General features: G+C 40.2%; 1 protein-coding gene across 1 annotated transcript; it reads right to left on the minus strand.

Annotated features, from left to right (window-relative positions):
* Positions 1–16,461: 16,461 nt before the first annotated feature.
* On the minus strand, positions 16,462–19,203 carry FAM181B (family with sequence similarity 181 member B). Its single transcript, XM_044071207.1, has one exon. The coding sequence runs from the start codon at positions 18,754–18,756 to the stop codon at positions 17,686–17,688; it is 1,071 nt and encodes a 356-aa protein (XP_043927142.1). The 5' UTR covers positions 18,757–19,203; the 3' UTR covers positions 16,462–17,685.
* Between the last annotated feature and the right edge of the window lie 607 nt (positions 19,204–19,810).

Here is a 19,810-nt window from a genome sequence, read left to right on the forward strand (position 1 = left end):
GCACAACCTTCAACGAAGGTACGCCCATTCATGCATATCTCCACACAGAAGACGCACTAGCTGAGAATTGAACAGGACAACATCTTACTGTGAGGCGAAAACGCTACCGCAGCACCACCACCGCACTAATACTACTGTATTTCCCAAACTACTTTATACGATAATTAAACAAAATAACTGCATAAAAATGTATTTTTTTTTCACTACTAAAGCATACTAAACTAATTTTCACAACATATTATCAGATGACTATATCAAATTCTTTGCTCGTTCATTTGTCACATTTCATACACTGATATGAACTGGTAGTTAGTCAGTGTTTGCTGAATTTTATTATTTGCTAGTAATTACAGGTGTGGGGGTAGTCACATTCTTTGATTTCCTGTCCTTGCCTATTTAAGTGGTACAGTGTGAAATATTTTCTGCTTAAAAACCTCAGCTTTGGCCGGCTAACAACTTGCTATATTCCACTGGACGTATAAGAGAATTTAAGTACCTTTATCTGCTTTTTTTTTCAAAAAAAGTTACAGTATTTGGGTTGATTTCAGCTGTGTGAGAGGGAATATTTGGCTGAACTGAAGTTTTCACTCTGCTTTGCAGTTTGGAAGAAATATTAACTGAACTGGTAGTTAGTCAGTGTTTGCTGAATTTTATTATTTGCTAGTAATTACAGGTGTGGGGGTAGTCACATTCTTTGATTTCCTGTCCTTGCCTATTTAAGTGGTACAGTGTGAAATATTTTCTGCTTAAAAACCTCAGCTTTGGCCGGCTAACAACTTGCTATATTCCACTGGACGTATAAGAGAATTTAAGTACCTTTATCTGCTTTTTTTTTCAAAAAAATTACAGTATTTGGGTTGATTTCAGCTGTGTGAGAGGGAATATTTGGCTGAACTGAAGTTTTCACTCTGCTTTGCAGTTTGGAAGAAATATTAACTGAACTGGTAGTTAGTCAGTGTTTGCTGAATTTTATTATTTGCTAGTAATTACAGGTGTGGGGGTAGTCACATTCTTTGATTTCCTGTCCTTGCCTATTTAAGTGGTACAGTGTGAAATATTTTCTGCTTAAAAACCTCAGCTTTGGCCGGCTAACAACTTGCTATATTCCACTGGACGTATAAGAGAATTTAAGTACCTTTATCTGCTTTTTTTTCCAAAAAAAATTACAGTATTTGGGTTGATTTCAGCTGTGTGAGAGGGAATATTTGGCTGAACTGAAGTTTTCACTCTGCTCTGCAGTTTGGAAGAAATATTAACTGAACTGGTAGTTAGTCAGTGTTTGCTGAATTTTATTATTTGCTAGTAATTACAGGTGTGGGGGTAGTCACATTCTTTGATTTCCTGTCCTTGCCTATTTAAGTGGTACAGTGTGAAATATTTTCTGCTTAAAGCCTCAGCTTTGGCCGGCTAACAACTTGCTATATTCCACTGGACGTATAAGAGAATTTAAGTACCTTTATCTGCTTTTTTTTTCAAAAAACGTTACAGTATTTGGGTTGATTTCAGCTGTGTGAGAGGGAATATTTGGCTGAACTGAAGTTTTCACTCTGCTCTGCAGTTTGGAAGAAATATTAACTGAACTGGTAGTTAGTCAGTGTTTGCTGAATTTTATTATTTGCTAGTAATTACAGGTGTGGGGGTAGTCACATTCTTTGATTTCCTGTCCTTGCCTATTTAAGTGGTACAGTGTGAAATATTTTCTGCTTAAAACCTCAGCTTTGGCCGGCTAACAACTTGCTATATTCCACTGGACGTATAAGAGAATTTAAGTACCTTTATCTGCTATTTTTTCAAAAAAAATTACAGTATTTGGGTTGATTTCAGCTGTGTGAGAGGGAATATTTGGCTGAACTGAAGTTTTCACTCTGCTCTGCAGTTTGGAAGAAATATTAACTGAACTGGTAGTTAGTCAGTGTTTGCTGAATTTTATTATTTGCTAGTAATTACAGGTGTGGGGGTAGTCACATTCTTTGATTTCCTGTCCTTGCCTATTTAAGTGGTACAGTGTGAAATATTTTCTGCTTAAAAACCTCAGCTTTGGCCGGCTAACAACTTGCTATATTCCACTGGACGTATAAGAGAATTTAAGTACCTTTATCTGCTTTTTTTTTCAAAAAAAATTACAGTATTTGGGTTGATTTCAGCTGTGTGAGAGGGAATATTTGGCTGAACTGAAGTTTTCACTCTGCTCTGCAGTTTGGAAGAAATATTAACTGAACTGGTAGTTAGTCAGTGTTTGCTGAATTTTATTATTTGCTAGTAATTACAGGTGTGGGGGTAGTCACATTCTTTGATTTCCTGTCCTTGCCTATTTAAGTGGTACAGTGTGAAATATTTTCTGCTTAAAAACCTCAGCTTTGGCCGGCTAACAACTTGCTATATTCCACTGGACGTATAAGAGAATTTAAGTACCTTTATCTGCTTTTTTTTCAAAAAAAATTACAGTATTTGGGTTGATTTCAGCTGTGTGAGAGGGAATATTTGGCTGAACTGAAGTTTTCACTCTGCTCTGCAGTTTGGAAGAAATATTAACTGAACTGGTAGTTAGTCAGTGTTTGCTGAATTTTATTATTTGCTAGTAATTACAGGTGTGGGGGTAGTCACATTCTTTGATTTCCTGTCCTTGCCTATTTAAGTGGTACAGTGTGAAATATTTTCTGCTTAAAAACCTCAGCTTTGGCCGGCTAACAACTTGCTATATTCCACTGGACGTATAAGAGAATTTAAGTACCTTTATCTGCTTTTTTTCAAAAAAAATTACAGTATTTGGGTTGATTTCAGCTGTGTGAGAGGGAATATTTGGCTGAACTGAAGTTTTCACTCTGCTCTGCAGTTTGGAAGAAATATTAACTGAACTGGTAGTTAGTCAGTGTTTGCTGAATTTTATTATTTGCTAGTAATTACAGGTGTGGGGGTAGTCACATTCTTTGATTTCCTGTCCTTGCCTATTTAAGTGGTACAGTGTGAAATATTTTCTGCTTAAAACCTCAGCTTTGGCGGCTAACAACTTGCTATATTCCACTGGACGTATAAGAGAATTTAAGTACCTTTATCTGCTTTTTTTCAAAAAATTACAGTATTTGGGTTGATTTCAGCTGTGTGAGAGGGAATATTTGGCTGAACTGAAGTTTTCACTCTGCTCTGCAGTTTGGAAGAAATATTAACTGAACTGGTAGTTAGTCAGTGTTTGCTGAATTTTATTATTTGCTAGTAATTACAGGTGTGGGGGTAGTCACATTCTTTGATTTCCTGTCCTTGCCTATTTAAGTGGTACAGTGTGAAATATTTTCTGCTTAAAAACCTCAGCTTTGGCCGGCTAACAACTTGCTATATTCCACTGGACGTATAAGAGAATTTAAGTACCTTTATCTGCTATTTTTACAAAAAAAATTACAGTATTTGGGTTGATTTCAGCTGTGTGAGAGGGAATATTTGGCTGAACTGAAGTTTTCACTCTGCTCTGCAGTTTGGAAGAAATATTAACTGAACTGGTAGTTAGTCAGTGTTTGCTGAATTTTATTATTTGCTAGTAATTACAGGTGTGGGGGTAGTCACATTCTTTGATTTCCTGTCCTTGCCTATTTAAGTGGTACAGTGTGAAATATTTTCTGCTTAAAACCTCAGCTTTGGCCGCTAACAACTTGCTATATTCCACTGGACCTATAAGAGAATTTAAGTACCTTTATCTGCTTTTTTTTTTCAAAAAAAATTACAGTATTTGGGTTGATTTCAGCTGTGTGAGAGGGAATATTTGGCTGAACTGAAGTTTTCACTCTGCTCTGCAGTTTGGAAGAAATATTAACTGAACTGGTAGTTAGTCAGTGTTTGCTGAATTTTATTATTTGCTAGTAATTACAGGTGTGGGGGTAGTCACATTCTTTGATTTCCTGTCCTTGCCTATTTAAGTGGTACAGTGTGAAATATTTTCTGCTTAAAAACCTCAGCTTTGGCCGGCTAACAACTTGCTATATTCCACTGGACGTATAAGAGAATTTAAGTACCTTTATCTGCTTTTTTTTTCACAAAGAATTACAGTATTTGGGTTGATTTCAGCTGTGTGAGAGGGAATATTTGGCTGAACTGAAGTTTTCACTCTGCTCTGCAGTTTGGAAGAAATATTAACTGAACTGGTAGTTAGTCAGTGTTTGCTGAATTTTATTATTTGCTAGTAATTACAGGTGTGGGGGTAGTCACATTCTTTGATTTCCTGTCCTTGCCTATTTAAGTGGTACAGTGTGAAATATTTTCTGCTTAAAAACCTCAGCTTTGGCCGGCTAACAACTTGCTATATTCCACTGGACGTATAAGAGAATTTAAGTACCTTTATCTGCTATTTTTTCAAAAAAAATTACAGTATTTGGGTTGATTTCAGCTGTGTGAGAGGGAATATTTGGCTGAACTGAAGTTTTCACTCTGCTCTGCAGTTTGGAAGAAATATTAACTGAACTGGTAGTTAGTCAGTGTTTGCTGAATTTTGTTATTTGCTAGTAATTACAGGTGTGGGGGTAGTCACATTCTTTGATTTCCTGTCCTTGCCTATTTTAGTGGTACCGTGTGGAATTTTTTCTTCCTTAAAACCTCAGCTTTGGCCGGCTAACAACTTGCTATATTCCACTGGACGTATAAGAGAATTTAAGTACCTTTATCTGCTTTTTTTTTCAAAAAAAAATTACAGTATTTGGGTTGATTTCAGCTGTGTGAGAGGGAATATTTGGCTGAACTGAAGTTTTCACTCTGCTCTGCAGTTTGGAAGAAATATTAACTGAACTGGTAGTTAGTCAGTGTTTGCTGAATTTTATTATTTGCTAGTAATTACAGGTGTGGGGGTAGTCACATTCTTTGATTTCCTGTCCTTGCCTATTTAAGTGGTACAGTGTGAAATATTTTCTGCTTAAAAACCTCAGCTTTGGCCGGCTAACAACTTGCTATATTCCACTGGACGTATAAGAGAATTTAAGTACCTTTATCTGCTTTTTTTTTCAAAAAAAATTACAGTATTTGGGTTGATTTCAGCTGTGTGAGAGGGAATATTTGGCTGAACTGAAGTTTTCACTCTGCTCTGCAGTTTGTCCCACCCACCCTCCCTGTTTTTGTTTTGGTGTTAATCTTAGTGGCCTTGCAGCTGCCCGCCCCTCTTGTAAATTTGTGTTTGGATACTCCTTCTGGGCCCATCTCATTTGCTCACTCAACTGAGTGCAGTGAGATCATATTCTGATTTCAGGCACTCCTACTGTGTACAAAGAGAGCATCTGGGAAACAGAAAAAAAAAAAAAAAAAAAAAAAATTTAAGCTTGTTTCCTGCCTTTCCTGTTTAGTGGTATAGACTATTTGTAGGCTTGTGAGCCCCCAGGCCCTTCTGTGTTGGAGGGAGGCCTTCTAGCTTAGTTTTTTTCTCTATAACTAGCCAGTTTTCTAGTTTCAGCACTCAAATCTGTTTCTTTGATCTCAGCACTTGTTCAGAAAAAAAAAAAAAAAAAAAAAATTGAATCTGCTTTTACTGTACTTGTGTTTCTACCTACTTTTTTTAACTTTTGCATCATCTTAAAAGTACTCAATTGTATTTATTACTGCTTGGTGTAACTCATTCTAAGCCTTCTGGTTTAAACACTTGGGCTTCGGATCAGTTGTTTTGCACTGAGAGGGTTTGTGGTCTGCACTGTAGTGGCAGAACAGGTAGCTTACATCCTTCTAGGTTGGGAACTGCTGATTGAGGGCTCAGTGTCTGTTATTCTAAAAGTGTATTAATTCTGGTTTAAGCACTTAGGCTTTCAGGCCAGTTATTTTACATTAAGAGGGTTCGTGGTCTGCACTCTTGTGGGAGGAGAGGCTGGACTCTGCCCTTCTGAGCTGGGAATTTCTGATTGAAGGCTTATAGTGCATGCATATCTGAACTGCTTCTTACTGAAGTTGGTGCGCCTTGTTTGCTGTGGCATAGACTGGATTCGGGCCTGCTGGATCTAGCTTTGTTTGTGTAACTTGAGCACTAATCCAGGCATTCTCTAAAGTATTCAATTGTATTTATTACTGCTTGGTAGTAACTTGATTAAAGTTTAGCTGTCATTCTAAGTCTTTTGGATTAAGCACTTGGGCTCCAGACCAGTTGTTTTACATTAGGAAGGTTTGTGGCATGCACTGTGGTGGCAGGACAGGTAGCTTTCATCCTTCTAAGTTGGGAACTGCTGATTGAGAGCCCAGTGTCTGTTATTCTTAAAGTGTATTAGTTCTGGTTTAAGCACTTAGGCTTTCAGGCCAGTTATTTTACATTAAGAGGGTTCGTGGTCTGCACTCTTGTGGGAGAAGAGGCTGGACTCTGCCCTTCTGAGCTGGGAATTTCTGGTTAAAGGTTTATAGTGCCTGAATATTTGAACTGTATCTTACTGAAATTGGTACACCTTGTTTGCTGTAGCATAGACTATATCCAGGCCTGCTGAATATAGCTTTGTTTATATACTTGTTGTTTGTTTGCTTGTTATTTCCTGGAACGCTAATTCCACCTAATACACGGCTTCTCAGCTTCTGTGGCTCACTAGTGATATCTGCATTGCTTACTGTACTTATTTCCTTGTTTCACTTGAAAGAAAGTTACTGTTTGTCGTTTTGCATTTAAGTTACCTGTAACACATTGCACTTAAGTTACCTGGCACTTGCTCACTAAAGCAATTATATAAGTCAGCACTAAAAATTAAAAGCACTACACCCTCACTCCCCACTGGCCCTGGTTTTCAATTATTAAGGAATTCCCAATATTATTTTAGCATGTCCAAAGGTCAGTTGTCAATCTCCTCTCGGTCCAGCTGGTGAATCTGGGAATCTTGAGGCAATGTTACAACTGCCTCATGTACACAGACAACCCTCTCCTCCTCCCAACAAATTCCAACACATGTGAGAGATGCAACCATATAGCCAAACTGGAGGCTAAGCTCTCTCAACTCAGTACTGGCATAACCAGTCAGGAGGAGAAGGAAACCATACTCACTACAATTCCAGTCTCACATAGACCTACCACGACAGCAAACCAAACACATAATCACACAAAAACATACTCGGAGGCTCTAAATAAAGATCTGCAAGCAGCAGAGACCTCCAAAGCAGACACCCAAGCAGCCGCTACCCCAAAACAAAACACGTGCAACACATATCTCACAAAGCCAGTGTGCCAAACAGTCACAGCCCTTAAGACTAAACAACACACCTGATACACTTGTAATAGGTGACTCTATCGTCAGGCACACTGACGTCCCGCTCACCAGGCTGAACAAGGAGAGGGTCACGGTGAGCAGCCTGTCGGCTGCTAGGATCCGCCACATAACACAAGCACTCAGGTCACTCCAAGGCAAGTACAAATATGACTCAGTCATTGTCCATGCTGGTGTGAATGACCTGAGACGTACCTCCCTGGACTACATGAAAAGAGACATAAAGGAGCTCTCTGAGCATGTAGCCCAGGCCGGTATGACCCTGACCTTGAGTAGCATCTTACCCTCACCAAGAATGATGCCACAATATGAAGACAAGATGATCAATTTCAACAATTGGCTTAAGTACTGGTGTCATTCAAAGGGGATCCAATGCCTGTCAGCTTGGGATGATATGCTCGACAAGCCACGATGCTTCGCTAGGGCCGGCTTGCACCTGTCACCCTGGGCTTTGGATATTGGCAAAGGCTCTTGCTACCCCATAGTGCCTTTTTAGGCAAGGCTCAAAAGACAAACCCACCTCCATAGGTATCACAAGGGATAAGAAACTAAGAGTAATGCTACTCAACGCCAGAAGTCTAAACCTCAAGATGCACGACTCGAAACTCTCCTTAGCATGGAGAACATCGATATCTGTGCAGTAACAGAAACCTGGTTCAGGGCTCCCGAGAGCACCCCAGCACTACCAGGTTTTACCTCATACCATGCTTTTCGCCCCCAAAACTTGCGCCGAACCACAAAAGGAGGGGAGTATCGATATTCATCAAAGATACCCACACCTCCAGGTTGGTGGCAAAGCACGAAGCATCAGAGACTATCCATGTGCAACTAACAGTGGGTAAAACTGCCTTCCAGTTTATAGCCTGCTACAGACCACCCTCCCAAACCCAGGAACCCCACTCGGCCTTCCTGAGAACACTGGAAAATATGAAGGTCTCTCCAAACACCATTATATTGGGCGACTTCAACTACCCAAACATAGACTGGGAGCATTACTCTAGCTCCAACACCCTAGCCCAAAGGTTCCTAGAATTTATAAACTCAAATGCTATGGAACAACTTGTTACCACTCCCACAAGAGGGGAAAACATACTGGACCTGATCATCACCAACATGGGGACTCTATGCTCCAGACCAGAAGTGTGTCCCTCACTGGTAAGATCAGACCATAAACTAATCTCACTGGATATTCACATCCCGACCCCACCCTGCCCAGAAAACCACAGTGAAAAACTTCTCTAAAGCAAATTTTACACTCCTCAAAATTGAGGTGGAATCCTTCAAAGCCCCCGGGCCTGTGGAAAATACAGCCCAGACCGCAGAATCCTTTATAAACGCATTCTATGAACACCTTCAGGAATGCATGGATCATGCGATCCCAAATAAAACCAAGACCCAATCCTCCAAAGGCAGACGTCCTGTCTGGTGGACCCCAGCCATAAACAAACTATACAATAGAAGGAGGAAGCTACTAAATGAAAAAGCAAAATCCCAAAAAGGGAAGGCATCACTGATCAGTATTAGCAAAAAACTACGGGCACACATAAAATTGTCTAAGGCCAGCTTCGAGAGAAAAATTGCACAGGATACTAAGGATAATCACAAGGCTTTCTTTAGTTATGTTAGGAACCTGGGTGGTAATTCCCAGATATGCTCAGAATTAGTCCAAAATGACAAAAAATACACCGAACCCACAGACATTGCCAACATCCTAGCTGACAGGTTCAGCGCAAACTTCTCCCCCCCCCTCCCCACCAAAAGGGCAAATATCTATCCCAGCAGAGTGCTGCCCCTGACATCTCAGATGCTCAGGTAAGAGCCGCCCTCTCCAAAGCAAAAACACAGCATCAATGGGACCAGATGGTGTCCAGGCTGCGTCCTACATGAACTCAAAGAAGAGCTAAATCCAAACATAAAACTACTGTTCAATCTCAGCCTTACTACAGGATATGTGCCCAAAGAGTGGCGACAGCAACAGTGGTCCCTCTCCATAAAGGTGGTGCCTCGACGGATCCTGGAAACTATCGCCCATAAGCCTGACTAGCTTGGTCTGCAAAGCTATGGAAAGGATCATCATGGACCTCATAAATAAAGATATTGGGGACCTACAAACACTGGATCCTACCCAGTTCGGCTTTGTTAAGGGCAGATCCTGCCTCTTAAACCTGGTTGATTTCTTTGAAACAGTCACCAAGGCCATTGACGAGGGAAGGTGGTCCACACAGCCTACCTGGACCTCGCAAAGCCTTCGATACAATACCCCACTCGGGCATTATAGATAAGCTCACCAGCTTAAATATAAACCCCTATGTCACTAGATGGATTGCAAACTGGCTCAAGGACAGAACCCACATGGTTAGAATTGCTGGAGCCATGTCAGACTCCAAACCAGTTACAAGTGGTGTCCCACAAGGCTCAGTCCTGGGACCTCTCTTGTTCGGTATATATTTCTCGGAGGTACAGGCCAACACGGAAGGACTGTGGCTGACCAAGTTCGCAGATGACTGCAAACTGGGTGCAATAATCGACTCTCCAGCCGACACAAGCATCCTCCAAAAGGGCCTCATAGAAATAGACAACTGGTGCCAGTGCCATGGCCTCAAGCTAAATGCCAAAAGTGTATAGTCATCCCTTTGGCAAAACAAAGTGCCCACAAATTACCACATAGGTGGAAATCCATTAAGTACAGAAGAAGTAATTAGGGACCTGGGGACCCAAGTTGATAGCAATCTCTCATTTGACAACCACGTGGCCAAAGTGGTTAGAAAAACATTTTATATAGCCCACCTAATCATGAAGGGATTCACATCTAGATTAGGGAGGTCATCGTGCCTCTTTACTCATCCCTCATCAGGCCCATAATTGAGTACAATGCTCCTTTTGGGATGTACCTTACCAGACACCTGCAGCAACTGGAAAGACCCCAAAAGTACCTCACCAAGAGGATCAAAGGGCTCAAACAGATGCCATATGCTGCCCGGTTAAAGAAACTCCAGCTCTACTCAGTGGCATACCGCCTGTTCAGAGGCGATCTGTGCCTGACGATAAAGCCATGTCCAACCCGCAATTAATGGACATGCTGCACCTCAGAAAATCCAAATCCCATCGAGCTACGCTCGAGACTTGAACCTCAGCACTGAAATAAATAGGACATGCTGGAGGGACAGATTCATAACCCAGAGGCTCCCTTCACTCTGGAATAAAATCCCAGTCCAGGTTAGGCAGAGTCCCTCATTGACTCTCTTCAAGAGGAATCTTGATGAGTGGATGGGAGATCGCAGGTTTACCCCGGGTATCACTTCTGTGTCACTGTTAGATAGAGGCACAGTATACTAACCTCGAAAAAGGGCATAGCAAAATAAATTTAAAATGGGTGGCGAAAGCCAAACACATTCTGGCTAGGCTTATAAATGCCCTAGGGCAGATAGCCTAGTATGAACCTATGAACCTATGAACCTATATCTCAATTTATCTAATGGAATGATATGAAATAATCATAGGTCTGTCTTAGGAAAATGACAAATCACCTGCAGATAAGTCAGGATGCATACTGTTCCACTACATGGATTATTAACAATTAGAATAAGCTGTCCACCATGTGAAGTACAGTTACACCCATGTGAATTTACCTACACAAAATTGTTATCTTTTGAAAGAGACCTTAAAAGAACATGTACTATCATGTGAAATCTGCGTCCTCCACTCAAAACAGTATGTTATTGATAGGCATATCCTTATCTATCTTTATAAGTATATAGATAAATAAAGATATAGATTTAGATATAGATATTTCCATACATATATGTATAAATCTACATAATTATGGATTTTGATGATGATGGATATTGAATGGAGAAGAAGTGTTTTGGTACCGATGTTTAAGAATAAGGGTGATGTGCACAGCTGTAGTAACTACAGAGGGATTAAATTGATCAGTCACAGCATGAAGTTATGGGAAAGAGTAGTGGAAGCTAGGTTAAGAATGGACGTGATGATTAGTGATCAGCAGTATGGTTTCATGCTGGGAAAGAGCACTACAGGTGCGATGTTTGCTCTGAGAGTGTTGATGGAGAATACAGAGAAGCTCAGAAGAAGTTGCATTGTGTTTTTGTAGACTTAGAGAAAGCACATGACATGGTGCCTAGAGAGGAGTTGTGGTATTGTATGAGGAAGTCGGGAGTGTCAGAGAAGTATGTAAGACTGGCACAGGATATGCACGAGGGAAGTGTGACAGCGGTGAGGTCTGCGGTGGGAGTGACAGATGCGTTTAAGGTGGAGGTGGGATTACATCAAGGATCAGCTCTTAGCCCTTTCTTATTTGCAATGGTGATGGACAGGTTGACAGACAAGATCAAACAGGAGTCCCTGTGGACTATGACGTTTGCAGATGACATTGTGATCTGTAGTGAGAGTAGGGAACAGGTGGAGACGACCCTGGAGAGATGGAGATATGCTCTAGAGAGAAGAGGAATGAAGGTCAGCAGGACTAAGACAGAATATATGTGTGTGAATGACAGGGAGGATAGAGGAATGGTGAGGAATGGTGAGGATGCAAGGAGTAGAGGTGGCGAAGGTGGATGAGTTTAAATACTTGGGATCAACAGTTCAGAGTAATGGCGAGTGTGGAGGAGAGGTGAAGAAGAGAGTACAGGCAGGATGGAGTGGGTGGAGAAGAGTGTCAGGAGTGATTTGTGACAGACAAGTACCAGTAAGAGTGAAAGGGAAGGTGTACAAGAGGGTAGTGAGACCAGCTATGTTATATGGGTTGGTGGCATTGACAAAAAGGCAGGAGTTTGAGCTGGATGTGGCAGAGTTAAAGATGTTAAGATTTGCACTGGGTGTGACGAGGGTGGACAGGATTAGGAATAAGTATATTAAAGGGTCAGCCCATTTTGGAAGGTTTGGAGACAAAGCCAGAGAGGTAAGAGTATGTTGGTTTGGACATGTGCTGAGGAGGGATGCTGAGTATATTGGGAAAAAGATACTAAGGATGAAGCTACCAGGTAACAGGAAAAGAGGAAGGCCTAAGATAAGGTTTATGGATGTGGTGAGAGAGGACATGCAGATGGTTGGTGTGGCACAGCAAGCTGCAGAAGACAGGAAGAAATGGAAACAGATGATCTGCTGTGGCAACCCCTAATGGGAACAGCTGAAAGAAGATGATGATATGTGCATGTATGTCTTGCAAGAGTATGTTTTACATATGCATGTGTATATTTGTGAGTATGTGTGTGTATGTTTTTAAATTTTATTTGAAATAAAAATATGTTCTGTGTTTTCTGAGTAGATGTCTTGCAATAAAGCATATGAAATTAATTCCGGTATTCACATTTAACAGCACAGCATACCTCTGAACTCCTTTGCTCAAGAATTCTGAATGAAGTCAAACATAATGGAGAAACAAAGCACCAAAATCAGAGACAATTTTTAAATATTTCTCTGTTTCACTTAAAAAGTTAATAGTTAACCATGCTTACATCAACACGCATTTTCTGAACAATAAGAAGTATGAAGCTCTAATGTCTGACACTGATGTCTGACTGTAGTCCTCAATGATTTACCAGCACACATGGCACAAAAAATGCGAGATGTTCAACAAAATTAGGGGCAGTTGAGAGGTATGCAGCAGATCTGAGTGCACTATAAGTGATAACTGCTGCCCACCAGAGGGGCAGTTGAGAGGTATGCAGCAGATCTCAGTGCACTACAAGTGATAACTGCTGCCCACCAGAGGGGCAGTTGAGAGGTATGCAGCAGATCTCAGTGCACTACAAGTGATAACTGCTGCCCACCAGAGGGGCAGTTGAGAGGTATGCAGCAGATCTCAGTGCACTACAAGTGATAACTGCTGCCCACCAGAGGGGCAGTTGAGAGGTATGCAGCAGACCTCAGTGCACTACAAGTGATAACTGCTGCCCACCAGATACTTTTCTTTTCACTCTAATGTAAGAATACATGCTTAGACTTGTTGCTGCATTGTCTGACTTTTGGGCTCCTGTGGTTTACAAACTCTAAATGATCAAAAATTAGAAGTGGCTGAGGTCCATCTCCTAATGCAGAAAACCAGACACTGCTAGCTGAAATAACTGTGATATATGTAGACAGAATGCTATAGGCTAAGTGTGAAGATGAAGCAGCAAGGCATCATGACAATTCACTTAAGCAAGGAATAGGTACCAAAATGAGCTCCCCAACACATGCTCGAGAAGAAATTATTTGAGCATGGGTAGAACTAAGAAAACAAAGATGAGCAGCATAACAATGAACTGTTTCCCGTAAGAAATTATTGTCAGGACAGTTTCTAAGTGTGTGTCAGTAATGATTCACTTATTTTGGGAGGAGATTGCTCCCTTCTTTGAGTCAGTATATATAAAGTTCAGGGGGTGCAATTGCACCCCATTCACCCAACCCAACCCCCCCACCTGGCCCCACCCCACCCTACCCTAACTGCAAAAATCAAACAAAAATGACTGTTTCACCGCTTTGAATTTCGAACATTGTTTCGTCCTTTCGGCATGTCGACTTTCGGGAAGTCAGCGTTTCACAGCAGAACCACCAAAATGACATAAAGTTGTGCATGGGATTTCCATATGAACAACTCAAGTGCATACAGTAAAACACAAAATCTGTGAACTGGAAAGCCCAATAGCTGCACAGACATGTAATCACAACACTACAAAATACACAATATAGTCTGATGAAGAAAATGAGGTTTACAATTTTTAAAGTTACTTAGTAGCATATTTTGTACTTTCTGTACAATCACTAGGTCTTCCAATAATTAAAAGCATCTCTGCATACCCAAAGGAAGATTTTACCACCCCTCTACTAAAAAGCCTGTAGCTCCAGTTATAGACATTCAGGTAATGTTGTTGGGAAACCTGAAGAAACCTGTATACTCTTACAAAGTAAGTAAAAAAACATGAAAATACTGTAAACAACCTGTTACATTCAAATTGTTCTAAACAGATTCTTCTGCCTTTTAGCTAAAACTGATATTAAGTTATTTCCTAATATTTTTACTTCCCTAGATAAAATACTGGATTCTGTAGACTGCTTACACTGTGTCTCAGAATCCCTACAAACTGCATTTATTTCAAGAGTAAAAACAGAAATTCAAGTTTTGTCCTCACTCTCCAAATGTCAGCCTTACTGTATTAAAAAATACATAATTTTCATTTCGACAACTGCTGCTACAAAACCCCAACCACTACCACTATTAATGAAATGCATACATCTTATCCAGCTGTAATAATAAACACCTTTCCAGATTCTTAACATTACAAAAAAAGCGCAAACAAACAAAATAAGTTTCAATGGAAATGTGCACTATTCCTTGACCTGTGCTTATTTAATACCAATACTGCAATGGCACCCCTGAAGTGACACATGGTTTAGAAGTGGTACTCAAAAGAATTAACTGAAATTAGAATGCCTGTACAAGAAAGGTTTAACTGTAGCTCAGCCTCTCAAGATGAAGAGCTTTCAATTCTCCAATTAAGTTAAAGAACAGACAACAACACTTGACAGTCCTCCTTTTTCCTCATTACACTTACTGCACTGAATAAAAGCTATTAGTAACATGAATCCGTGTTGTGGTAAAAGGTCCTTCCTTACTGCAAAATTAATTCAGTCACAAACTACTCATATGATTCCTTAAAATTAGTTTAATGGTGACTTTAACCTCACTGACTGTTAAGCCTTGCCCTGAGCTTCTAAAGCAGGAGGCTGAGAGATCTATAAAAGGACAACACCCTGCTTTGTACCAGTATGTGGTGCTGTTTTTTAGCCATTAGACTTGTTCAAGAGTTTGCTTGCCAACTTAAGGCCTCAGTAGTCAAATACTGGCAGTAGTATAACTTGAAGCCACTCAATTGTAACAAAGACTTTACTGCTACGGTGCCGTATTGTGGTAACAGGTAGTACTGCACCCTCATGTGACTCCCCACAAAAAAACAGGTCCACCATTAATGAAAGCTAAGAAAAATCTTCTCTTATCTACCATATATAAACTGCAGTAGACAACTTGTCTTGCTAGATGCTAAAAATATTTTTCAAAAAAGGCTCCCTGTAAACATTATATGCATGAAAATTATACTGGTTGCTACAGAGTTGTGAAAAGTATAGACTCTATAACCCTGCATATCCAAATTCAGGACACATGACATACTTAAGTCAGCTGAGAAGATAAAGCAGGAAGCAAACATCAGGTCAAAAGCAGATACCAACAGGTATTTTCACATTACATGACATTCATATGTTCAAATGCAGTGTGCAGTTTGAGGAATAAAATAAAAATGGCAAGAATTCTGCCCACAAACTGAAATTCACAGTACCATCTATACAGCTATCATGGTACACAGAATGAATATGTTCTAGTGTCCCAATGCTACCGATCTTCAAATGAGCACTTTAAGCTGCAAAACAGAAAGAGAATTTCTGACTTCCATAAAGCCAGGTGCTAAAAATGCATACAAATATGGCCCCATAGTTATATTTGATCATATTGATAATGTTGGGACACTCGGACACAAGGATTTGCCAGACATTACTAAACCAACTGCCCAAAATACATCTCCAACAAACATGTAAGCTGACAGACAAAAATAAGCAATGCCACAAATTTGTATCAATGCACATCAAACTGATTTGTGACATTCTGTTGGACGTAAGAGTCTAAAAGTTTGCTATAAGTCAAGACTTGAAGGCAAAGCTTGTGCTTATCTTCTAAAAATGCGGCTGTGTAAAACACATGCACATAAGACTACAAAAGCAAACAAACACACAAATATAGCTAACAGAAGTGCATATCCACCGAAAGTGACAGCAAAGTGTAGCCTCGCTTCTGTGCTGCATTTAATAGGAACTGCAGGATCAGTGCATTTTAAATGAGAAATTAAAACGTGAAGTGAAAATATATGCTGGTCATTGTGGAAAGTGACCCAATCCCAGCATATAGTCAAAGCCTTCCTGCTATATACTGACTGTCATAACAACAACAAAGAGATATCATACACTGATATTTTAAACAAAACAGATAAAAGCAGTTAGTGTTGGAAATGTAAAAAAGAAAGCTGAAACAATTATACTAAATCAAACAGTTGCTACAGCCGTGGCTGAAAATTGGTAAAACATCACTTGTTCACACATCTTGATAAATCATGCTAGGTTTGTTAAACAGCCAAAATTTCTGTAAAAAAAAAAAGCAAATACAATGAATTTGACTCCTTACTCCTTATAAAAAAATGAAAGAAAAAGAAATGTATGTAATTCACAATTTCCTTTTATGTCAATCAAGTTACCTGCAAAAGATACAGATTTCGTCAAGCAACACACATGAAAATCTAAACCAAAAACGGAGATGTAAGCGAACAATAAAACCAGGAACACAATCAAAGGTTCGCTAATGAGATCCAAATAAGGGTCCGAGTCCGAAATAAGGATGTACAACTTAATATACCACGACAACCAAAATTAAAAATTCTAACACATAGAAGACGCCTAAACACATTAACACTATAACAAGTAATAGTACGTTTTCGTACAAACTTCATCAGATGAAAATCTACCTTAGCAAGTTTACCTGCAGCAAGATTTTATATGTTGCAATGAATTGTGTTAAAAATGTAGCAAGAGGACTGCAATGGATTTTTAAAGCTGTTTGCTTTAACTTAACAGAGTTTAAACTACATAACATTTAATAGCATGTCTGGTTTAAAATACATGTGCTGCAGACACAAATGGAGAGGCACATATCTGACTGAATTGATCTCATTCACCCAAAGTACATAATGTGACAAAACCCCAAGTTGTTAGCTCAGAGACTTAGGCTGAGGACTGAGCAGGGATTTCTGGTGGTTAACCTCAAAAAAAACAATCAGCCATATTTTAAGCAGTCTGAAATGGGACAATGCCTGCAAAAATGTTCTTCTTCATTTGTGATGATGTGTCATCTTAGGTCTGGAAAATAATCTAGTTGTTTACTTATGTTTAGAAACAGGTTGACATCAACCTGGTTTACTATATTACTTCTTTACACTGCTTTTGATAATTCAAATTAATTTAGCTTTTCACAGCACTTACAAACCAGCTGAATGTTCCTACTAGTGTCACAATAAAACAGGTTACAAGCTGTTTTGCAAGACAGAACTAATTGAATTAGGCTGTTCAGAAGGAAATCATTCAGCTGTGGCCCCCTGCAAGCAAAATAAATTAAAAGAAATAATAATAAAACCGTCTCATGTCATTGTCACTATCCTCTTTTTTTTATCTAATTGCCGTATTCATGAATGCTTACTGGGGGAGCATTTAGTTAAATATCCCAACCTAAAAATGCTACTGCAATAATGCACATCACCTGATAGCAATTACAAAACACAAAAAAAGTAAATAAAAACTATAAGGGGTCACGATTTATAATTAAGCCTGGGCTTTGAGGTGCATTGGACACACATTGCCCAAAGTTGTCAACAAGTGACCTTCCTTAAATTTAAATCACTGAATATCCAGCTCTGTTGTAGCTCGTGCCATAATCATACACCTGAGGAAGGGGACAGTCAGGGAAGAAGGGAGCCACAGGTGTCAGAGAAGTGTCCTCCAGTCCAGACACCAAGTCAGTAGGTCCATGATATAAAGATGTTTGCAAGGTGGGCAGCATAGCACGAGAGCTGTTACTGGGACTCAGTCCACAGGCGGGGATAGAAGGGCTGTTGCTGCTCTTTTTAGGGCTGTATGCCTGGTTCCATGAATCATGGTATAGGAAGCCCCCCAAAAGCTGGTGCGGATCGTACAACCCTAGGTTCTCTGAAGTAAGATCCTGCACCGGTACTATTGAGCGGGATTGGCCGCCAGTCACAAACAATTCCGGCTGCAGTTCAGTTTGCAAAATGTTAGTGTAGTCAGGACCACCACCCAAAAGTTCGAGGAGATCAGCAGCTTCCGGACTTTCAACTCTAGCTTCCAGGTCTCTGAGCATCGTTGCATTGGAGACTGGACCAAGCTGGCAGGTATTAGCAGGTTCGGTAAAGAAAGAAGGTGGCAGGTTACGGTTCCTCAGTGGCACTTTCTTTCCCTTAACCTGGTCTCCCCGGAGCTCCTTGGTGGGACCGAAAAGCGCATCCAAACTTTTGCTCTGCAGACTAGCCTGTGCACCTTCTCGTTTTGGAGGAGGTTTGTTTTGCTGAGTGCTGGTACTCTGGTTACTTAGCGGAGAGATACTTCTAGGAGATCCGAGTTGCCTTTTATTAGCATCAGGGCTCTCGTTTCCTGAGGAGATGATGCCGGAGCACCGCTTGATCTGCTTCTGCAGGTATTTCCTGTGGTTCACTTTGCGCTTTGACTTTACTGGTTTGTCCAGGGCTAGTTTGATGTTGCTCGAAGCAGAGTCAATGAAACTCAACAGGTCTCTGGTCGTTTCTCTGAATTCGTCCCCAGTGCCATTGTCCAGCTCCCCAAAAACAGTACCGTTGTCGTATTGTTTACCAATTTCGTACTCCACCACTGAACCAGGAAAACAGAAGGGGATGAAGTGAGGATTCATGACCGCAGCCTGCACAGCCATCACGTCCGTCACAAAGTCTCTGTGAAAACCATTGACACCTTAATTTAATCTGTTTACGACGTCTCATTAGAGCATCTTTACTTCCAGGATGGTTTTCAAACTCAAAGTATGGTCGTTTTCTTTACGTACATAAAAACATTTCAAGCACAACCGTGATTACGACGGTCCCGCAGTGCCGAGTCTGACTTTATTCACTACTACTACTAGAAGGTCCGCGCGAGCCCTGAAACAGGCAGTGATGCGCTGAGGCACAAGAGGAGGGGCGCGCGCTATCTTCTGTTTAACTCTTAACGTCCTCCGTTTTCTCAGACGCATCTGCACAGGATAAACCGTTACAATAATGAATCCATTTGTGAGAGAGAAGGAAGTGGTCCGAGACGTTGTTGTCAGGTGTCGCTGCAGCAAAACGAAAGCAAGTATACCCAAAACCTTTACCGAAGGATGTGGCAACAAAAAATAGAGCGTTCTCACACAAATTAAGTATTTTTTTCACTGACATATTAATCGTAGTGTGTGCGCGCAATTCAATTGTACATTAAGTAAATAGAGCAGAAAATATATACGTATTTCTATATACGAGCATAAATTGCAGCACTGACGTTGAAAAGGTTGTAATCAAGCAAAATATCATTGATATGTATACGTGTTCTCTACATATAGTCTGTTACTAGTCTCAGAAGGATTGGCCTCCTGTCCCACTTTACGCACGACGGTCACTGTCAAGGCAGTTATGTCTTGAGGGAAAAAAATACACGAAAAATGCCAAATGTCCTCAGATTTAAAGACAAAAAAAATACAAATACTTCCTAGTTTTCCTTTAACAATTTCTTTAGTATTATTTTGTATCTGAAATACCCAAATATTACACAATATACCATAAGTAACTCAAATTATACATTTATTTTAGCAAAAATGTGAAGTGCAGTCCTTTGCAGTAGTTGAAGGTACGATTTGTAATGCAAAATCTCACATTTTGGTAAAAAAAGTCCTACTTTGAACATCTGAAATTGTATCAAAGGTATTACTAGATTATAGACTGCAGACGTCGATTGTT

The sequence above is a fragment of the Protopterus annectens genome, chromosome 5.part0, assembly GCF_019279795.1.
Source record: "Protopterus annectens isolate FY-2018-M chromosome 5.part0, PAN1.0, whole genome shotgun sequence".
Lineage (NCBI taxonomy): Eukaryota > Metazoa > Chordata > Ceratodontiformes > Protopteridae > Protopterus > Protopterus annectens.

What these genes read in the sequence shown, in the direction of transcription:
- FAM181B (XM_044071207.1), bottom strand. Translation starts at nt 18,756, where the DNA reads ATGGCTGTGCAGGCTGCGGTCATGAATCCTCACTTCATCCCCTTCTGT.